Source organism: Myxocyprinus asiaticus, chromosome 36 (genome assembly GCF_019703515.2).
Source record: "Myxocyprinus asiaticus isolate MX2 ecotype Aquarium Trade chromosome 36, UBuf_Myxa_2, whole genome shotgun sequence".
Lineage (NCBI taxonomy): Eukaryota > Metazoa > Chordata > Actinopteri > Cypriniformes > Catostomidae > Myxocyprinus > Myxocyprinus asiaticus.
In genome coordinates, this window is record NC_059379.1 from 7,765,664 (window position 1) to 7,787,040 (window position 21,377).

At 42.3% G+C, this 21,377-nt stretch overlaps 1 protein-coding gene across 1 annotated transcript in view; it reads right to left on the bottom strand.

The window, feature by feature from the left end:
* LOC127427314 (kinesin-like protein KIF19) overlaps window positions 1-21,377 on the bottom strand; it is a 66,513-nt gene that overhangs the window by 15,569 nt on the left and 29,567 nt on the right. Inside the window, exons 3-5 of the mRNA XM_051674845.1 lie at window positions 7,663-7,773; window positions 7,097-7,184; window positions 3,737-3,873 (exon numbers count right to left, since the gene is read on the bottom strand). Of these exons, the coding sequence (XP_051530805.1) occupies window positions 3,737-3,873; window positions 7,097-7,184; window positions 7,663-7,773 (336 nt within the window). The remainder of the gene's footprint in view (window positions 1-3,736; window positions 3,874-7,096; window positions 7,185-7,662; window positions 7,774-21,377) is intronic.

A 21,377-nucleotide genomic window follows, 5' to 3' on the forward strand; every position in this document is an offset into this window, starting at 1 on the left:
AATTAAATACTGTAACTTAAAGCTAAAACATATGTGAATGCAGACCTCAATTCATAACACAATGCAAGTATGTGTTGCATTCTCAACATTGCCACAAGGGGCACTATAGCGGACGTAAGTGTGAACTGTCAACTACTGTCATGGCAGAGCAAAAGTTTGAAGAGAATATTGCTGAGCAATATTAGATTTAATGTATTTATACAGTAGCAACTACCTGAATAATAACACATACAGTTTAATGGCACAATGTAACTCTATCACCCCCTTGAGTACTGAGGTTTGTTACTGCCACAGTAACGCAAGAATGCATGTGAAGCATGTTTAACCGGATCACGCACTGGCAATGCGTTGGTCATGCGTTTGTATCTGCGATTGCGTACTAATGTAAAGTATGTTTCTGGCCTTCTTTTGAGGTCATGTGACAGCATATCTATAGCATGTTATGAAAGCATCTTACTGTTTGAAACATTTACAGTAGCATTACACATTGCATAAGACTCAAGTGGTTAAACACATACCTTCAGAAACTATATGATAGGTGTGGGTGAAAAACAGATCAATATTGAAGTCCTTCTTTACTGAAAATCCATATTCTGGAGTGAAAGTGAGTTTCAGTTATATATTCAGCCACCTACTGATAGGGGTTGTTCAAAGGCGGAGATTGGCAGTAAAAAAGGACTTAAATATTGAACTGTTTCTCACCCACACCTTTCATATCACTTCAAAAGATATGGATGTAACCACTGAAGTCATATGGATTAATTTTATGCTGCCTTTATGTCCTTTTTGGACCATCTGAGTTCTGGTCACCATTCACTTGCATTGTGAGGACCAACAGAGCTTAGATATTCTTCTAAATACCTTCATTTGTGTTCTGCAGAAGAAAGTCATATACATCTGGGATGGCATGAGGGTGAGTAAATAATAAGTTCATAAGTTCAATAAAATGTTCATTTTGGGGTGAACTATCCCTTAAAGCCATATATTGGGCATATTTTTGTTAGTGTGCTTTTATCTGAGACTAGAGATTTTTACATTTACATTTTAGACTTGTTTTGTGACTGGTGCTTACCCTTGGAAAACTCACTTCCATGATTCTAGGGTATTGTGGGTGGTTGCCAGGAAATTGTTATGTTGTTGCCCAGTTGTTGAGTGGTTGTTAAAGTGTTTATAACAAGGTTTCTAGCTTCATGGGAAAGGAGGAGGTGGGAACCAGCTGAACAATCAAAGTAATATTTTAATAAGAGCTTAAACAAAAAGACACAAAAACATAAAAGCACACATGGCAGCTGCATGTGGCTCTCTCTCTCTCCCGAACTGCTGCATTCTGCTGCACTGAACCCTCCTCCTCAACACACACCTCCCTCCTTTGCCTCAGGCCGCAGAACCCCCGGCAGGCTTTTCCCCACCTCTCTAGGGCTGGGGAGAGGGACGAGGGGAGAAAAAAAAAAAAAAAAAAGAGGAGAGGAGAGGGAAAGGGCAAGGTGGAGCAACAGTGAGGGAGAGAGAGAGGAGAGAGAAAAAAAAAACTTGCTCGCCGGTTTCGAGATACGCCGTCGCTTGGTCCTTGATCACTTCTCCACACTCTGGCGGACAACAGCCACTCCTCCCCGGGTGGACAGGAGCCAGTCCTCCGACCCCTGGTGGATGGAACGCCCCTCCGTGTTTTGGCAGCCGGTAGGAAACTCCTCTGCCCCCGGCAGCGGCTCCACTGCTCCAGGCGGCCGGCAGCGACTACTCCATCCCCGGGTGGACGGCAGTGGCTGCTCCTTTGGGCGGATGGCAGTGGCGAGGACTCCACGACAGCACATCCCTCCTTCCTGGGTTTCGGCACCAATGTAACAAGGTTACTAGCATCATGGGAAAGGAGGTGGCGGGAATCGGCTGAACAATCAAAAGTAATATTTTAATAGGAACTTCAACAAAAAGACACAAAAACATAAACGCACACATGGCAGCTGCATGTGGCTCTCTATCTCCCGAACTGCCGCATTCCGCTGCACTTATCCCTCTCCTCGGCTGATTAGCCCGATTGGGGGCCGGATGTGCATAGTCAGTTGTGGCCGGATGTGCATAGGGGCAGTGGCGGCTTGGAGGGGCAGTGGCGGCTTGGCGGTTAAGGCTCTGGGTTAATGACTAGATGGTCAGGGGTTCAAGCCCCAACACTGCCACGATGCCACCGTTGGGCCCTTGAGCTAAGGCCCTTGACCCCATCTGCTCCAGCGGCGCCGTATCATGGCTGACCCTGCGCTCTGACCCCAGCTTAGCTGGGATATGTGAAAAAAAGAATTTCACTGTATATGTGCAAATGTATAATTTGTGAAAAATAAATATAATTATAATTAGTCACAGCCCGGCCTTGCCCTCCTCCTCGTCACAGTGTTGTTATGCAGTTGCTAGCTTATTCAGAGTGGTTGCCAGCATGTCACTAAAGTTACCAGGTGGTTACTCACTGGCCCAAGGAAGAAGACAAAAACACCCCCAAGTCTCTATGAAATTCTGGTCTCTAGAAATTACTTATGTCCTTCCTTTAATGTAAGTCTATGGGATTTTTTTTTTCTGCTCCTTTTATCTGCCTGCTTCAGTGTAGCCTTCAAACTCAATGGCTCTGCTCTGTTTTTGATAGGCGGGTGATGCATGTGCAGTTGAGTTCACATGTACGAGCAGACAGGAACTCCACTTCAGAGTGTCGTTTTTTTTTTTTTTTTTTTTTTATAAAAGTCTCATCAATCTTGCATTCTCAGCTCTCCTCTCTCTCGCTCTCATGTTCTTTCTCAACAGTCTCATATCATTCTGTCAATCAAAGTCTGTTCAGCAGCATTTTTTTGTGTCTAGTACTGTCACTTGACAATGTAGATTTTGCCTTTAACATTGTGTCTGTTCCCCACAGAGAAGGAAAGAGAAGGAAATTGCTTCAATATCTGTAGATGCAGTGTTCAAACATCCATTCTGGTCTTATGTTGGAAACCAATTCACTATCTTTTCCATTTGTCTATGTTCTTTGACCTTAAAGGAATATTCTGGGTTCAATACAAGTTAAGCTAAATCAACAGCATTTGAGGAGTAATGTTGATTACCACAACAATTAAAGGATGAGTTGAAAGGCAATTACAATGGAAGTGAACGGGGCCAATTTTTGGAGGGTTAATAGGCGGAAATGAGAAGCTTATAATTTTATAAGTGTTTAAAAGCACTTAAGCAAAAAGTGTCTTAATTATTTGATCTGTAAAGTTGTTAACATTTTGCGAGTTTACAGATTTCATGGCATTACATGTTTGCTTTATTTTTAGTTTATATATTTAGAAATGTTATCTTCAATACTTTGTCTATTCACACTCTGCGCGAAACTGTTGCACAGCGTGACACATCACAACCAATCAGAATATAATTTAGATTTAAAGGTGAAGTGTGTAATTTCTGCAGCACTAGTGTAATCAAACAGAACTGCCAAACACCCCCCCATCTGCCACTGGTGATAAAACAGATAGTCCCGCCCCAAACTCACACCATTGGTTGAGTCAATGTTGCTGTGTCAGGCTGGTCGGGATGCTTAAATAAACGAAGCAATGTTTTGGTAGTGCCTCAAAGCCACAGTGTTAACACTTGTCAGGGAAATCAACCTAAGAATGGCTTACTAACAGTTGTTTCTGTATATTTAGTTGGGATAGGCGATGATGAATGATGACTACAATCTACAATCACTACAATCATTTTTAGCGCCCATCAATGTTCTCACCTCTAAGTAGGACATCGAGACACTGTATTGCATGTCATCGCCGGTTTCTTCGATGGCTTTGAACAGGTCGTTTAATGTGCGTACATAGATACCAGGATCTCTGTCTGTTCCAAGCATAGTGTAGGTCTTCCCACAACCTGTACACGTATATACAAACCTGTTCATTAGGACCACAATTTACCATAATTTAATTGCCACACATAATGCAAGATATTATGACAAAATAATATAAAACCAAGCAAAACCCTTTTCAAGATTGTTTAAAACATAAACAAAATCCATTGTCTCTAAGTGTGTGCTAATTGTATTTTATTAGCATATGTACATCAGCATGACATCAACACAAGGCACAGGTGTGAGATGAGTCACAGAGAGTGAAACATAATGTTTACAGGTGGCTTTTATCCCCTTCAGGCTGAGTACAGATTTCGTGCCCTCTAAGCTTTATATAGACCCAAGTCACCCGACTACAGACTGGAACAGTCAGTAAGAGTCACTTTGAGGGCACGGATCAGATTAGAGCACACACATACACAGGTGCCACACAGACATAGGCTTTCCAGGAATCAGTTTGTATTCTATTTAACCCATCCTAAAAACTGATCTATAATAAACAATTAGGCATTTGAGGCTCAGGAATCTTATGAATATAGATCATATACAGTATTTTGCTGTGCATCGTACCAGTGCTCTTTAGCCTTATCTATACTGAAAATGCAGCAAAGCCTCGAGACCATCATGGCTTTGATGATGAAAATCCAAAGGATACATATTGAAGTATTATGTTTTATAAAGCAAATTCATTAAGTGCCATCCATCCACTAGAAGATATAGTCCGTGTAAGAACTTTAGCCTCTATAGGTGCTGTGCAGTGCTGTAGTAGCAAGGTGAATCTTATGAAACCATATTTCACCATAAAATCAAAAGAAACAAAATCAGAAATTGTATTCTGCATCAAAAGGAAATGAAGCCTATTTTAGGAAAATTAAGAATTTTTGAATTGTGACAGTATTTTCCTTAAGATTATGTCAAATTATTTTAAATTGTCATTACGTTGTACATCCAGATGTTTTTTTTTTGTTGTTGTTTTTTTTTTTTTTGATAATTCTTCTTCTTATTTTTCTTAGTGATGACTCTCGTTAGACTTACAGTGAAAGTTACTGAAATATTTTTATTTAAATCAGGGTAAATCAAAAGCAGAACAACAAATACTACCATAATGTGTACTTTACAATTTAACTTAGTAATGAGAATGAGCATTTTTATTTATTTTTTTATATTTTTGCATTACAGTGATGTTAATGTGGAGGGAAAATATGCTTGAATAAAAACAATCTTTTTTTTTTTTTTTTTTTTTTTGTGAAATATGAACCAAACATGTTCTTAACAAGTTTTGCAAGATTTACACAGCGAAGTGAACAGGTGCTTCGCATAACAGCTGCTTTTGTTCCGTGCCCCAGTGTCTGTGATTTTTACCACTCTGGCCATATGGCCACTGTGGATGTCATTTCCGAGTAAGAGCAAAAAAAAAAAAAAAAGAAAATGATTGCTTCATAAACTGGACCTAATGTGGGCCAATGTTAATTGTCAGGCATAAAGACATGGGGAATATGTCAATACACATTTACACACACACACACACACACACACACAGACACAGATATATATATATATATATATATATATATATATATATATATATATATATATATATACACACACATTTGAAGTCAGAAGTTTACATACACCTTAGCCAAATACATTTTTCACAATTCCTGACATTTAATCATAGAAAACATTCCCTGTCTTAGGTCAGTTAGGATCACTACTTTTTTTTAAGAATGTGAAATGTCAGAATAATAGTAGAGAGAATGATTTATTTCAGCTTTTATATCTGTCATCACATTCCCAGTGGGTCAGAAGTTTACATACAATTTGTTAGTATTTGGTAGCATTGCCTTTAAATTGTTTAACTTGGGTCAGATGTTTTGGGTAGACTTCCAGAAGCTTCTCACAATAAGTTGCTGGAAGAACAGACAGAACTGGTGTAACTGGGTCCTTGCTGGCACACGCTTTTTCAGTTCTGCCCACAAATTTTCTATCAGATTGAGGTCAGGGCATTGTGATGACCACTCCAATACCTTGACTTGTCCTTAAGCCATTCTGCCACAACTTTGGAGGTATGCTTGGGTTCACTGTCCATTTGAAAGACCCATTTGCGACCGAGCTTTAACTTCCTGGCAGATGTCTTGAGATTTTGCTTCAGTATATCCACATAATTTTCCTTCCTCATGATGCCATCTATTTTGTGAAGTGCACCAGTCCCTCCTGCATCAAAGAACCTCCACAACATGATGCTGCCACACCCATGCTTCACAGTTGGGGTGGTGTTCTTCGGCTTGCAAGCCTCACCCTTTTCCTCCAAACATAATGATGGTCATTATGGCCAAACAGTTCCATTTTTGTTTCATCAGACCAAAGGGCATTTCTCCAAAAAGTAAGATCTTTGTCCCCATGTGCATTTGCAAACTGTAGTCTGACTTTTTTATGGTGGTTTTGGAGCTGTGGCTTCTTTCTTGCTGAGCAGCCTTTCAGGTTATTTCGATATAGGACTCATTTTACTGTGGATATAGATACTTGTCTACCTGTTTCCTCCAGCATCTTCACAAGGTCCTTTGCTGTTGTTCTGGGATTGATTTTCACTTTTCACACCAAACTACATTCATCACTGTTAGACAGAATATGTCTCCTTCCTGAGCGGTATGATGGCTGCGTGGTCCCATGGCATTTATATTTACGTACTATTGTTTGTACAGATGATGGTGGTCCACATTTGTTTTTCTGAGGTCTTGGCCGATTTCTTTTGATTTTCCCATTATGTCAAGCAAAGAGGCACTGAGTTTGAAGGTAGGCCTTAAAATACATCCACAGGTACACCTCCAACTGACTCCAATTAGACAATTAGCCTATCAGAAGCTAATTGGCTAATTGTCTAAAGGCTTGACATCATTTTCTGGAATTTTCCAAGCTGCTTAAATGCACAGTTAACTTAGTGTATGTAAACTTCTGCCCCACTGGAATTGTCATATAGTCAATTAAAAGTGAAACAATCTGTTTGTAAACAATTGTTGGAAAAATGACTTGTGTCATGCACAAAGTAGATGTCCGAAAACGACTTGCCAAAACTATAGTTAGCTAATATGAAATTTGTGGAGTGGTTAAAAAATTTGTTTTAATGACTTCAACCTAAGTGTATGTAAACTTCTGACTTCAGCTATATAGATAGATAGATAGATAGATAGCTGGATAGATGATAGATAGATGATAGATAGAGAGATGATAAACAATGTCTGTAGTAACCTGTGGGTCCGTAGGCAAAAACGGTGGCATTGTACCCTGATATAAGGCCTTCAATCAATCCTTTAGTGGTAGCTCGGTACACCTCGTCCTATGGAAAGCACACATAAAACATGTTTAACAATGGCCTTTGTTTCCATATGTTATGGTAGTTTTTCATCGGTTGTACATTACGGGGGGTGGGGGGGGGGGGTTATACTGTGTATTTTTATTGTATACAGTGTATTTTATATTGTGTATATTGTATACTGTATATTGTATATCGTGATATATGTAAATTAGATGTGTAAATTAGATGTTTATTGTAGACTGGTATATGTCTCTTCACTGTCATGACTGCTATGTTGCTTGGAACTGCACCCAAGACTTTTACCCACTGCTGAACTTGTGTATATGGTTGAGTGACAATCAAGCAATTTGATTTGATTTGTTTTCAAACACGTGACAAACATAAATGCACACAAAGGCACACATAACTACGCACTTAAACGTGACCTTTTAGCAAACATTAAATTTACAATGTTAACTTTTGAATGTACACAAAACACACACAAACAAAATGGGCTTGCCTGCGTGGCTGAATAATCAAAGGCCACATCAAACATATAAGTCTTCTCTCTGGACCGATGAGCACGAAGAATATCATCGGGATCCTCCATTGGGTCCTTCAGTACCACCATCTGAGACAGAGGGACAGAAAAAATGCCTTAAATTAAAAAAAATTTCATTAAAGGAATAATTACAGGAAACTTTTGGACAATTTGCCTGTTGATCAATGCCATTCAAATGAGCCCATGGATGACTTTGCTACAAATAAACCACTAGGCTGAGTTTTGTCGTACCAAGATCCCTACCCGTGTTGGAAAGCTTCGGGGTGTGGAACCAATGTCCCAGTCAGTCAGGGCTCGGTAACACACACCCACATCGTTTGATGACCCGTTCAAACACTCAAACACAGCTTTCTCTTTGAAGCTTCTCACTTGAAATGCAGCAAAGAAGATCTGACTTTTAAAAGAGGACAATTATAGCAGCCCACAATGCAAACATGCAGACGCTCTCTGCAAACAGAGGAAGGAGAAATGCTGGGAAGAGAATATGCATGAAAGAGAGGTGGAGACGAGGTACACAGAATAAAATGTTCCAGTTGCATTTGTCCAAGGGAATGGACTCAAAAATATTTGTGTATGGCTTTGCATTAATTTTTGGTGCATATTTTGCTTACTGGAAAGAAGGTAATACAATAGTATCCCTCCAGCATGGCAACGGTCAGAAAAAGTGATTTCAGTAGGATTTGGTTGTGGACCATCCCATTGAAGAAGGGTTGAGCGATATTTCCTCCACTGCTTTTAAGACATTTTAGAGGAAATACAGAAATATTAATATACTGTGTATCTGGGCCTGGGTAGTTCAGTGAGTATTGATGCTGACTACCACCCCTGGAGTTGTGAGTTAGAATCCAGGGTGTGCTGAATGACTCCAGCCAGGTCTCCTAAGCAACCAAATTGGCCCGGTTACTAGGGAGGGTAGAGTCACATGGGGTAACCTCATCGTGGTCGCGATTAGTGGTTTTCGCTCTCAATGGGGCGGGTGGTAAGTTGTGCATGGAGCACAGAGAGCAGCATGAGCCTCCACATGCAGAGTCCCCATGGTGTTAAGCACAATGAGCCATATGATAAGGTGCACGGATTGACGGTCTCAGAAGCGGAGGCAACTGAGACTTGTCCTCCGCAACCCGGATTGAGGTGAGTAACTGCACCACCACGAGGACCTACTAAGTAGTGGGAATTGGGCATTCCAAATTGGGAGAATTTTTTTTTTTTTATAAAAATACAAAAATATATATATGTATATACTGTGTATCCATCATCAAAGAATACTTTGAGTTTTGTCTTTTCTTCGAGACAAGATAATGGACAATGGCAAGAACTTCACTTTTGATAATTGCATCAGTGCTCTGAAGAAGAAAAAGCTTTGATGATGAAGTTTTAAACAGTTGCTGCTGATGTTGTGCTGTGCACCAGACTTCCTCTTTTCTAGGAAAATTACTTTAATTCAATTATGCCAGAATGCTCATGGAACACATTTAGATTACATCTGTGGATTTCCTTGGCTACCAACTTAGGAAGCTTTCACTTATGGCATTTTGCACCTCGTATAGTGCTGTCGTTCTTTAAAATAAATGTCACAATTCATAATCATAAGGCAAGAGTGGCTTAAGTGTCAAAATACATTTTGGGGCTACTGTAAATGCTTACTATTCAGAATAAGTCAGATACTGTATGTCTGTGATGTGCTTGCCCTGTGGTGTGTCTATGTGTGTGTGTTAAGATTTTATTTACTATCAGCAAAGTTAAACTGCTCTAAGCCACATGGTATCTGAGTTTAAGTTATCTCACCATTCCCACATTGACAGCTGTAGAGTGGCAGTTTGCTCTTAAGATACCAGTGCCAGTATACTTTACGTGGCACAAGAGAATGACGCACTGTAATATGTACTGGGTCACTGATTGGGATCCACTCACCTCGAATGGTCGCCACTTTTATAAGATAGTTGATAAAGGCCAGTACTGTACACCTACTGTACACCACCTGCATGTTCTTATCTAATGCCACAGTTGGATGGAATGTCCAGTGCAGTGCAGAAAAATTATCAGGGCTGTGTTGTCTCTTTCAGTTTATAGTTAAAGATGGTAATATTTGTATATTTAAAAAATCTAGACTGAAATGCATTTGTTAAGATTATATATTATAAGATTTGTATTTATGTTGGTTCTGCTGACCCTCTCAGTCCTTATCTGGGGGTTTCTAGGGAGGAATTGAGTGGGGAAGCAAAACCATGCCAAGATAGGAGTTGGAGGGACATGTACGTCGCTCTCTTAATTAATCTGTTGGGGGACTGGTTTAAAGACAGGCATTGGATGGGTGGTAGGTGTAGTTTGATAGCTTGTCTTTTCTAACAGAGAAGAGGCCTTGGAAGTAGGTTAGGACTACTCTTTGGGTTATCGAACCCTGGCTGAATGGTATGACCTGAAAACGTCCTGGTTACTTGATGGAGGGAATGAGATGTTGTGTCGATGTAGTGACACTAGGGGTCACTCTTGGGAGCCTGAAACACCTCTGGTCTTTGATAAAAGGCCAATGAAATTTGGCGAGTGGTATTTGCATACCACTCCCCCGGACATACGGGTATAAAAGGAGCTGGTATGCAACCACTCATTCAGGTTTTGTGCTGAGGAGCCGAGACAAGGTCCCGGCCATTTCAGCGGGTAGTTCAGCATTGTGGCAAGAGGGACACAACGTCTCGTTCCCTCCATCAGGGAACGGAGGTTACACAAGTAACCAGGACGTTCAATATCTGTCACTCACTCGACGTTGTGTCGATGTAGTGACACTAGGGGTCCCTATACGAAATGCCGCAACTGGCTGAACTGTGTTACATGAACTGGCGGTGTGTGATGGGCAGACCACTGTGTGCCTCATAGCCAGCGCACCAGGCCAACAGGTAACCTCCCCCAATGCTGTTATGAGTGTCGAACGGCCCTTTGGGGACAAGTCGACTGCCCAAAAGATAGAGACAGGCTAGCCCAGTTGTGGCCTCTTATCCTCTTTTTTCCTCTCCCCTCAAAAAAAGGAATTAACCGACTGGGGCCACCAGGTCTACGTCGGGGGGGTGTCCCTCCCAAGGGGAAGACACCGCGGAGACCACACCCCGCCCAGAAGGGGGGGGGGGGGTATTTTGAATGGAAATATGTCACATGGTCTTGCCAAACTTTGTCGGAAGTATGTCATGTGGAGAAGTCCCATGGTAGGTCCTACCCTATGGGGGAGGAGTTTCTACAAACATGGTGACTGGGGCAGAGGGGCCTCTGCTCAAGGATGATGCAGTTTACCAACAGGGAAACGAATTAGCGGAAGATATACATCGCATGGGGCTACCTATGGGGAACCACCACATGCGGAGCACCTACCCCAGTACAGGGCTTAGTTAGCACATGTACTGAGCTGGCAGCGAGTTTCTCCACGAACTCGTCTGCCACAGGGCTCGGAGGAAATCATCCAGGGAACTAAGTTTGTGAACACTACAGGGAGTCAGCAGTGCATGTCTTCAGCTCAGGGGAGGTGAATGGCGCTATGCGCAAGCGATACACCTGGCCAGCTTCCCGGACTTACCTGCTTGTGCATGCCACTACACGGGACGAAACCGGTTCCACCCAGAGATTATAGAACCTCGCAAAGGTGTTGGGTGTTGCCCAGCCCGCTGCTCTGCAAATGTCTGTTAGAGAGGCGCCACTGGTCAAGGCCCAGGAGGCCACTACACCCCTGGTAGAATGGGCTCGTAGCCCTGCCAGGGGCGGCATGTCCTGGGCGTGATATGCCATTGTTATGGCGTCAATGAGCCAGTGGGGGATCCTCTTGGAGACATGGAGATTCCAGAGGTCTGGTCGTGGGTGCCAGATGGTGCCCCATCCCTGAGAAAGAAGGTCCTTCCTCAGGGGAATTTGCCGGGGGGGGGGTTAGGGGGCTGTCGTGAGGAGCATGAGGTCTGAGAACCATGTCTGGGTGGGCCAGTAGGGTGCTACCAGGATGACCTGCTCCTCATCCTCCCTGACCTTGCACAGGGTCTGTGCAAGTAGGCTCACTGGGGGAAACGCATATTTGTGAAGTCCAGGGGGCCAGCTGTGTGCCAGCGTGTCTATACCAAGAGGTGCCTCAGTCATGTTGTACCAGAGTGGGCAGTGGGAGGATTCTTGGGAGGCAAACAGGTCTACCTGTGCCTGCCCGAATCAACTCCAAATCAGCTGGACCACCTGAGAGTGGAGTCTCCACTCTCCCCTGAGGGAAACCTGCCGTGACAGCGCATCCGCTGCAGTGTTGAGGTCGCCCGGGATGTGAGTGGCTCGCAGTGACTTGAGGTGCTGCTGACTCCAGAGGAGGAGACAGCGGGCGAGTTGTGACATACAATGGGAGTGCAGACCGCCTTGACGGTTGACATATGCTAACGTTGCCATGTTGTCTGTCCGAACTAACACATGCTTGCCCTGGATCAACGGCCAAAACCTCCGCAGGACGAGCAGAATTGCCAGCGACTCGAGCCAGTTGATGTGCCAACGTAGCCGTGGGCCCGTCCATGAGCCGGCGGCTGCGTACCTGTTGCATACAGCGCCCCAGCCCATTTTGGAGGCATCTGTCGTAACCACGACGCGCCTGGAGACTTGCTCTAAGGGAACGCCTGCCCGTAGAAACGTGAGGTCGGTCCAAGGGCTGAAGAGGCAGTGACATATCGACATGATGGCCACGCAATGTGTCCCACGGCGCCATGCCCATCTCGGGACTCGAGTCTGAAGCCAGTGCTGAAGCGGTCTCATATGCATCAACCCGAGCAAAGTGGCCACCGCTGAGGATGCCATATGCCCCAGGAGCCCATGAAACAGTTTCAGTGGAACCGCTGTCTTCTGTCTGAACGCCTTCAAACAGGTCAGCACCGACTGTGTGCGCTCGTTCGTGAGGCGTGCCGTCAATGAAACTGAGTCCAACTCCAAGCTGAGAAAAGAGATGCTCTGAACCGGGAGGAGCTTGCTCTTTTCCCAGTTGACCCAAAGCCCTAGTCGGCTGAGGTGCAAGAGCACCAGGTCCCTGTGTGCACACAACACGTCCCGAGAGTGAGCTAGGATTAGCCAATCGTCGAGATTGTTGAGGATGCGAATGCCCACTTCCCTTAGCAGGGCAAGGGCTGCATCTGTGACCTTCGTGAAGATGCGAGGGAGGACTTTGTACTGATACACCCGACCCTCGAATGCAAACCACAGGAAGGGTCTGTGTCGAGGTCGAATCGAGTCGTGGAAGTACGTGTCCTTCAGGTCTACCGCCGCGAACCAATCTTGATGCCGGACGCTCGCTAGAATGCGTTTTTGCATCAGCATCTTGAACGGGAGTCTGTGTAAAGCCCAAGATTGGCCGCAACCCACCACCTTTTTCCGGTACAATGAAGTAGGGGCTGTAAAACCCCTTATTCATCTTGCCGGAGGGACAGGCTCTATCGCATCCTTCCGTAGGAGGGTAGCGATCACCGCGCGCAAGGTAGCAGTGTTCTCTGACTTCACTGAGGTGAAGTGGATGCCGCTGAACCTGGGCGGACGCCTGGCGAACTGAATCGCGTAGCCGAGTTAGACGGTCCGGATCAGCCATTGCGACGGGTTGGAAAGTGCAAGCCACACGTCCAAGCTCCGGGCGAGGGAGACCAAGGGGACAATCTTGTCGGAAATAACGGCAGGTGGGGCCTCACGGTGGGGTGCCACGCCGTGTTGTGGCCGTGCTGAGTTAAGGGACATTGAAGCACTTACCTGGCTCCTTGTGACCACCCCCAGAACAGTCTGGGATGGGGGAGGAAGAGGCCTGTTCTCGTGACCCTTGGAGACTGTCACAGCGGGGGCGGATTTGTGCCACGGCTGGGCGCGCAGGGGTGGGGAGACCACCGCTGGAGGGTGGACGGTGGTCGTGATGACGGCCGTGCACACCGGGTATGTGACCCAGGGAACAACGAAACCACTCTTTTGCTGAACTCTTGGGTACCGCAGCCACTTGGGCATGCGGTGAAATTAATTGAAAAGGCAACAAAAGATTCTCCTCCTGGCCCTCCACCAGGGGATGGAGTGGTCTGATTACCAGCTCCAATGCAGTGGGTTTCGTCGTCCCTGGGTCGCCTGTCTCAGGGGCGCTTCGAAGCCTTTCGTGGGTTCTTGGCGGCTGGCCGTGAGACGGGTGGCGTCTGCTTCCTGCGGTGGGCTGGCTGCGGCAGAGCCGATGCTGTGCTCGAGAGCTCATCAGCTTCGTGGGCTCCGAACAAGAGGTCGAACTCACCGTGAGACGAGCCGGCAGACTCATCTGGAAGCCCGATCGGGGCGGACGAGCGTGCTGGGGAATCGGAGGTCCGTGGGGGGATACCCAGCGGAGGTGGTCCCATTGGGGTCCCCAAATCGCCCCCAGTGCTAGCCGTGCTGGCCTCATACCCACAGGTAGAAGGACCGAGGAGGGGAGCCGCTGGCCGAAGGCAAGCCGTGACCGCAACGTTGCCATGGTCATGTTCTCGCAATGAGTACATGATCCATCCACGAATGCTGTCTCCATGTGGGTCGCGCCCAGACACGAAAGACAGCGATCGTGACCATCAGAAGTTGAGAGATAATGACCGCAACCAGGAATAACACACAAACAGAAAGGCATCTTTAAAAAGACGCGTCTTTAAAAAGACGTTCCGTGTGTGCTGCTCTTTTAGAGAAATATACTCTTTTATTTCTGCCGAAGTGCCCAGGGGCGTTCTCTGCAGTGCAACAGTGCAGAGGAGGGAGAAGCTGCTGAAAGGCACCATCAGATCCAGCAGAGGTGAATGAAGTCAGCTCAATGAACATCGACCGTTCGCCTTCGAAGAGAAAATCTGAATGAGTGGTTGCATACCAGCTCCTTTTATACCCGTATGTCCGGTGGAGTGGTATGCAAATTTTCATTGGCCTTTTATCAAAGACCAGAGGTGTTTCGGGCTCCCTAGAGTGACCCCTAGTGTCACTACATCGACACAACGTTGAGTGAGTGAAAGATAGGGAAGGAGGAATGTCTTGATTGGAATGCAAGAACAAGAAACGGTGTAAAGGATTTGGTGTCCAGCTGCTGGGGGTGACAGGGATCCCTGACTGCTGCCCCACCACCAGGAGATATTCAGGGATTAATAGCGTGAAACATCTGTGATGGGTGGCTCCCAGTTGATGATCCCTTAACTGGATGACTGAAGGCACCAGCGAAAGTGATGCAGGTAATAATGCCCAGCAGGTTTAGACAGCTACCTGTGCACCTGATTATTGTCCTTTGTAATAGCACTTAATAATAAATGATAATTATTTTTGTTTTAAATAAAATTTAATTGCACAACCATAAATTAAATAAATAAGGGTGCAGGATCCAAAAATATATCACAACAAAAAAATTAAGGAACAGCATACCTTGAGAGCTCCCATAGACAGGATTTTAATAAGAAATGTTTCGAGCCATTCAGCTTTTCCTCAGACTGTCATTGCCACTTAAAAAGATCTCTGCAATAAAGTAAGGGATTATGTTATGTTAGCTTAGAGTCTGTGTACTCCCTCAGATAAATATACAAATGGACCAATACACACTGGGCGGATATTCGATCAGCTGTGCCGGGCGTGTCAGGACAAGATGGGTGGGCAGTGAATGACTGACCTCAGGGACAGAAGAGAATATTCTGTTTTCATGGGAAAACACAAATATACACTGTCTTTTTGAAAAAGATGCAAGTACAAGCACACACACACAGGCAGTTTTGCAGTCGTCATGAAACTTAACAGGTGTATCAGATGCATTGTAGTGTAGTAAGTCATTCATCATCCACTGGTATTTTAATTGCTTTTCTTGTTGGAGCCCCTGGGTGCTTCTGTCTAAGCGTACCTGAGAAAATAAACCCTGTGACAACCAGTGTACCATGAGAGCATATGGAAGAGACAAGCCACAATCAGTATCCTTAACAAATGACGCTTTATCGCTACCAAGCAACCATTTCATTAAGAGATAAAACAGCAAAGTTAACAGGAAATCTAAAACACACCTCTAAATGAGACAACATGGTAACTATAAAATCTGGGGTAAGACTGATGTCACATTTATGTGTTTTGTTCATGTTTTGTGTTCAAGTTTAGTTCCTGCTCATGTTCATGTGGGTTCCTGGTCATGTGATGTCCTGTTTTCCCTCCATGTTCAGGTGTCTTGTTTTCATTGGTTTATTGTCTTGTTAACTCATTATCAGTCTTGTCATGTCATTGGTTCATGTTTTAGTATCTAGTTATCTTGTTATTAGTTCAGTCTTGTCATTGGTTGTTTATGTCATGTGGTTACCCATGTCCTTATATTTAAACCCTCATGTTTGCCATGGTCCTTTGTCAAGTCAAGTCCAAGTCAAGGATTTCACGTTTATGAATAAACTGCACTTGGATTCTTCACATCATTTTTGTCTGCCTGTCATTGCCAGCATTTGTTACAACTGAAATGAAATCTACTAGTCTGATTTAATTCAGCAACAGTAGGTTGAATGTTTTGCTTTTGAAATCAGTCTGTGCTTATCAAAATTTGAATCACTGCCTCACAGTGGACGAAGCTGGAAGTGTTGTTGAACGTAGGGTACATTTGAGATACAGTTTCTTGGTGAAATGTCCACAGAGTGGTGCCAAAAGCAAGTTGTATTTTTAGTTGTAAATTATGTAATACAGTCAACAGGAATGCATATTTTATTAACTCTAGCCCGTGACTCAAACCTCCACCCTACACCTAACCGTCAGTGAAGTAAAATTTAAGAGCGAAAATGCAACCTCTCAATCATACTCCTCCATTGTTTAACAAAACTACTTCCTGTCTTAAAGGCTGCTAGCACTAGAGGGAAATGTGTTCAAGCTCAAATTGATGCAAACATGTCTAATGAGGGATGCCAACTGTCAGTAATTCGGCTGAATGGGGTCGAGCTCAGGGTACATGAACTTTAAGAAGCAACATGTTGATTTCCCGTGTGATCATGTTGAATCTACAAGTAGTTTCTAGAGGTAGGAAATCTATGCTTGAAGATGTATTCTTCAGATAAATAAGTTTTCTTTTTTTTTCAGCAAACCTAATTCAGCTTTACATTGCTGAAACTTATCCACAGTTTTCCTGAGCAACCAATGGGCAGCGCAATGATGAATCTGATTGCTGTTTTCTCTTTCTGGTCTCAGTAAGAAGTATTGCTCTCAATGTAAAAACTACCAAAACGAGTGATCCAGACAGAGAACAACCATTTAAGTGTTATTTGGAGTAAAAATGAATTTCAGGCTGGTCTGTTGGCTGGTTTTAGAGGGTTTTAGGCATGTTCAGCTACACATCAACTTGCTTGACCAGACTGGGAGACCAGCTTAGACCAGAAAACCAGCTTAGGCTTGCTAAAGCTGTTTTGTTTTTTTCCTCCAGCAGGGCAGCCATGCAAGGCTTCCCAACCCAGCTGGGAAGAATCACTGTTCAACCATCCAAAACTAGCTGTCTGGGGCAAGATCTCCCTTCTCGGTCCCATTGCAATAAAACAGAGAGTGATATAGGCCCCATTAAAGGTTGAGGGTTATTCGGGAAAGCCATATTTGGTTTCCACCTGCATAAAATACACAGGGCATTCGCCTGGCCAGATGCTAACTGCTTGACTAGTCCACTGACTAATTCATACCTTCATAAAGGTGACATGAGAACTAAAAGAGCCTTTAGACATCTAGAGGAAAATGTTTTCACTCAGAGTTTGCTCTTTCATGGCTCGGGAGAATTGGTTGAGTTCTTAATCTCTCTCAGGTTCATTTAAGTATCAACACAGATGTTTCTCCTAAAATCAGTTAATAGAAATAAAATTGAAACAAACGAGACAATCGCTGTCTAAGAGAAACAATCAGGATATAAAAAAAAACATTGAATTTGTGATTGTTCTTTCCTACAGGTTATTACACCACACCAAACTTTATGAAACGGCTATCGAATTATCTAATTTGTTTACAAAGGCAGTGCTGGCTGTGCAAATGTGTGTCTTTCTGCAACAAGCATAGCTGCTTGTATAAAAGGTTTGTCGAGCAAGTGCACAAAAACAAAACGAGCCATGCGTTAACGAAGGCGTGGGTGCTAAAATTAAAAGCATGGTCATGAAATATTTCCCCCGTCAAAGATCAGCTGGAGTCTGCTACAACAGCCTGCTAATGCACCGACATGAAATTAATTAGCAATATGGTGTTATTTAAATGAGCACAAAGAACAGCACGATGTGGGGGCAACAGTCCAAGTCATGCAGGCAGATATAGTTACCAATTAACCGTGGGGTGTAGATTAGCAGGGGAGGGACTCTGAAGGAGAATATTGGGACTCATCCTGCTGATTAAAATGCCTCAGTGGTCGTAATTTATCATAAAGTGGTGGGGTGCTGATTGTGGGGGCTCGCCCAGGATGGCGACCAAAGAATTCCTCTCTGTGGAACTGACACTGACTGAACTCGCTGAACTATTGTAGTCCGCTAACCTGCTGATTTAGCTTTTGTGTATTCCAAAGAAGTATGACAGATTTGTTGTTTATTGACAAAAGACATTATTAGCATATCTTCAACATGGCAGAATAAACATTTATAACCCTTAAAGTCAGTGTGAAAGGCTGTTCGCAACCAACCGCAAAGCCACAGGTCCAATTGTTTTTGTGTTTTGATCAAGCAAGATAAACCCCAGTGGAGAACAGTGTGAGCTGCTACTTAATTAATAAAATTTCCTCACTACATCAGGTAAAAACAGAGAGAGCAAAACAGGACTGAGAAAGTGAAAATGAAAGAAGACGACCGACTGCATACTGAGTGGTTATACGAATCCACTGATGAGGACGCAGATATGAGGAGGTGTCAAATTGACCCACAATCATGCAACAACTTGACAGACAGAGCGATCTGATCCATCCAGATTACAGATGCAGGCACTGTGAAGTATGTAAAGTCAGCCGTGCTTTATGATAACAGAGTTTGGTTCTCCATGCAGCACCAATTACTCACCTCACTGATAAAACTGTGATGTAACATGGGACATTCAATGCTACCTGGTGACATAAAACCCATAGCGGCAAATCTACTGAAGTCAGCTTGACATACTGCTCAGGGATATGACAACACCAGCCTGGCACTACTGAAATAAAATAAATTATTGTTCTTCTCTGATGTAAGATCTTGATGAAAATCATCAATCATTTTGTATTGCCATTTTAATAATAATTAAATTCTTATATCTTATTTGTTTCTTATTATGTAAAAAAGAAAATATTCGTCCTCATTCTGATGACATGATTTTGAAAGTAATGGGTTGCTTAACTGTCATAAAAATAATGCAAATAATGCAAATAAAATAAAAGTAGCTAATATATATACAGTATATATATATATATATATATATATATATATATATATATATATATATATATATATATATATATATCAGAGAATGTATCTTGGAAATACATTTATTTTTGTTACCACAATGGCAAATTTTGATGTCAACAACACTAGATATGGGAAGCATTTTCTCTTCCCTTTGAAAAGTTTGTAAGCATCCTATTATGATTACAGGGTTAGTTGCTTTTTTATTATTTGCATTGAGCAATGTGTTTTTCATTTGTCTGTGATACTATCAGAACAAACCTAAAATGGATCACAACCTACCAGATAAGCACCACTGTTTCAGAGTACGATCTCAGCCATGAGGTGTGGACTTCTGGACAGATGTTTGTCTTTGTGTGTATGTCTCTTCATCACGTATAGCTGAGTTTGCGTGTGTACCCACAGAGATGCAAGTATGTGCAAGCGGCAGATAAAGCATGCATGAATGCAGGTGTGTGTGTGTGTGTTCACCTCAATGTATGCACATATATAGGTGTGTGTCTCCCCCTGATACTATGTCCTCTTCCTTTATTGTGTGGCCCCCGATGACACGGTAGTTGTCATAGCTACCGAGAGGGGGCATCTGTGAAATAAGGGCCGCAGAGAGGGAAGACACAGACACACAGACAGGCAGGCTGTAACTTACAGAATAACACTGTCACACAATCTAACACACACATTGCTAGCAGTATATCATTGACAGATGGCTGTCCAGTTCATCTGTTTGGGTTCTGGAGAGAATAAATACTTAATGACACCAAGAAGAGGAAAAGAAGAGAGGAAAATCAGAAGATACATATTCTTTATACTCTAAACACCCTACAGTCCCCTTTAAAGGGTTAGCTCACTGGAAAATAATACTTCTATCATTAGTTACTCACCCTCATGTCGTTCCAAAACCCTGTGACTTTCTTTCTTGCATAGAACACAAAAAGATAAATTTGGAAGAATGTACAACTTAAACAGCATTCAGTACTAAAGTATTACTGTATAGCTAATAATTGTGATGTTAAGACTATTCCAGTAACTTTATTTTAAATTTAATGACTTTTGTCTATATATATATATATCTATATATCTATATCTATATATATATATATATATATATATATATTTATATTAATTTCTGAAATGTTTTTTTGAATACTTTAAAATGCTTAGATGTTACCCACAAAAATGTAAGCACTGTTTACTACATTGGCAACACTTTACAAACAGGTTTTAGAAAAAAATTAAATAAAAAGGTTAACATTAGTTTACATTAATTTGCATGAAATAACAATAAACAATACTTTTATAGCACTTATTTATCTTGGTTAATGTTAAATTCATTTTTTTTTTTTTTTTTTTTATTAAAAGTTGTATAACGTAACATTGGTTGATGCATTATGAGTTAATATGAACTAACACTGAAGAATTTTATTTAAAAAGAAAAATGTTAACATTAAACAAGATTAATAAATAAATATTGTTCATTGTTAGTTCATGCCTAATGAATTTACTAATGTTAACAAATAGAACCTTACTGCAAAGTGTTACCACTTAACTTGCGTCTGCCTTTTTTTGAATTTATTTTGTTTTATTGCTTATTGTTTAATATATTTCTGTTTACCAGCTTAGGCTGTTTAATAATTACTTGAAATAATTAATTAAGAAATCCTTTAATTTGTCAATATGCATATTAATATTGACCATTTTAAGTAAAGAAGTGCTTTGTTTTGTATCGAGAATTGTGAAATTGTATTGGTATTGGTATCAACTACTGGAATTTTGGCATTGTGACAAGCCAAGGTTAAAGGTTAGGTTTTTATTCAATAATGAACATTTCAATGTAAAATATTGCTAATTTCAAATGTTAATTTCAATAAACATTTCAGTCTGTTGCACAAAAAATACTACACTATGTGACTTGTCATATGGTGCTTAAAGGGTGAGTAAATTACAACTATTCCTTTAATAATAAAACAGCTGGTAGGCTGTCTGTCGCCTTCACAATCCATTTAATTGGCTCGCGCACACACACACACACGTGTCATATATCCTCCACGCCTTTACCGGTCCTTAATGAGTTTGGTCACAGCAGCTGCAGGTGTGAAATGTCCAATTATAATAGGTAGATCAGTTTCTCACCTTTGCATATTACACATCATCATGCCCTACAACAATAACCTAACTTCATCCAGGATGGTTTTATTTTTAAGTCAATTTCTGTATAAATGCATACCTTTAATCCTTGGCTACAAAAAAATAAAATAAAAAATTATATTACAAATTTTCACTTTAATTGTCTAGGGGGAAAAAAAATCAAGTTTACTG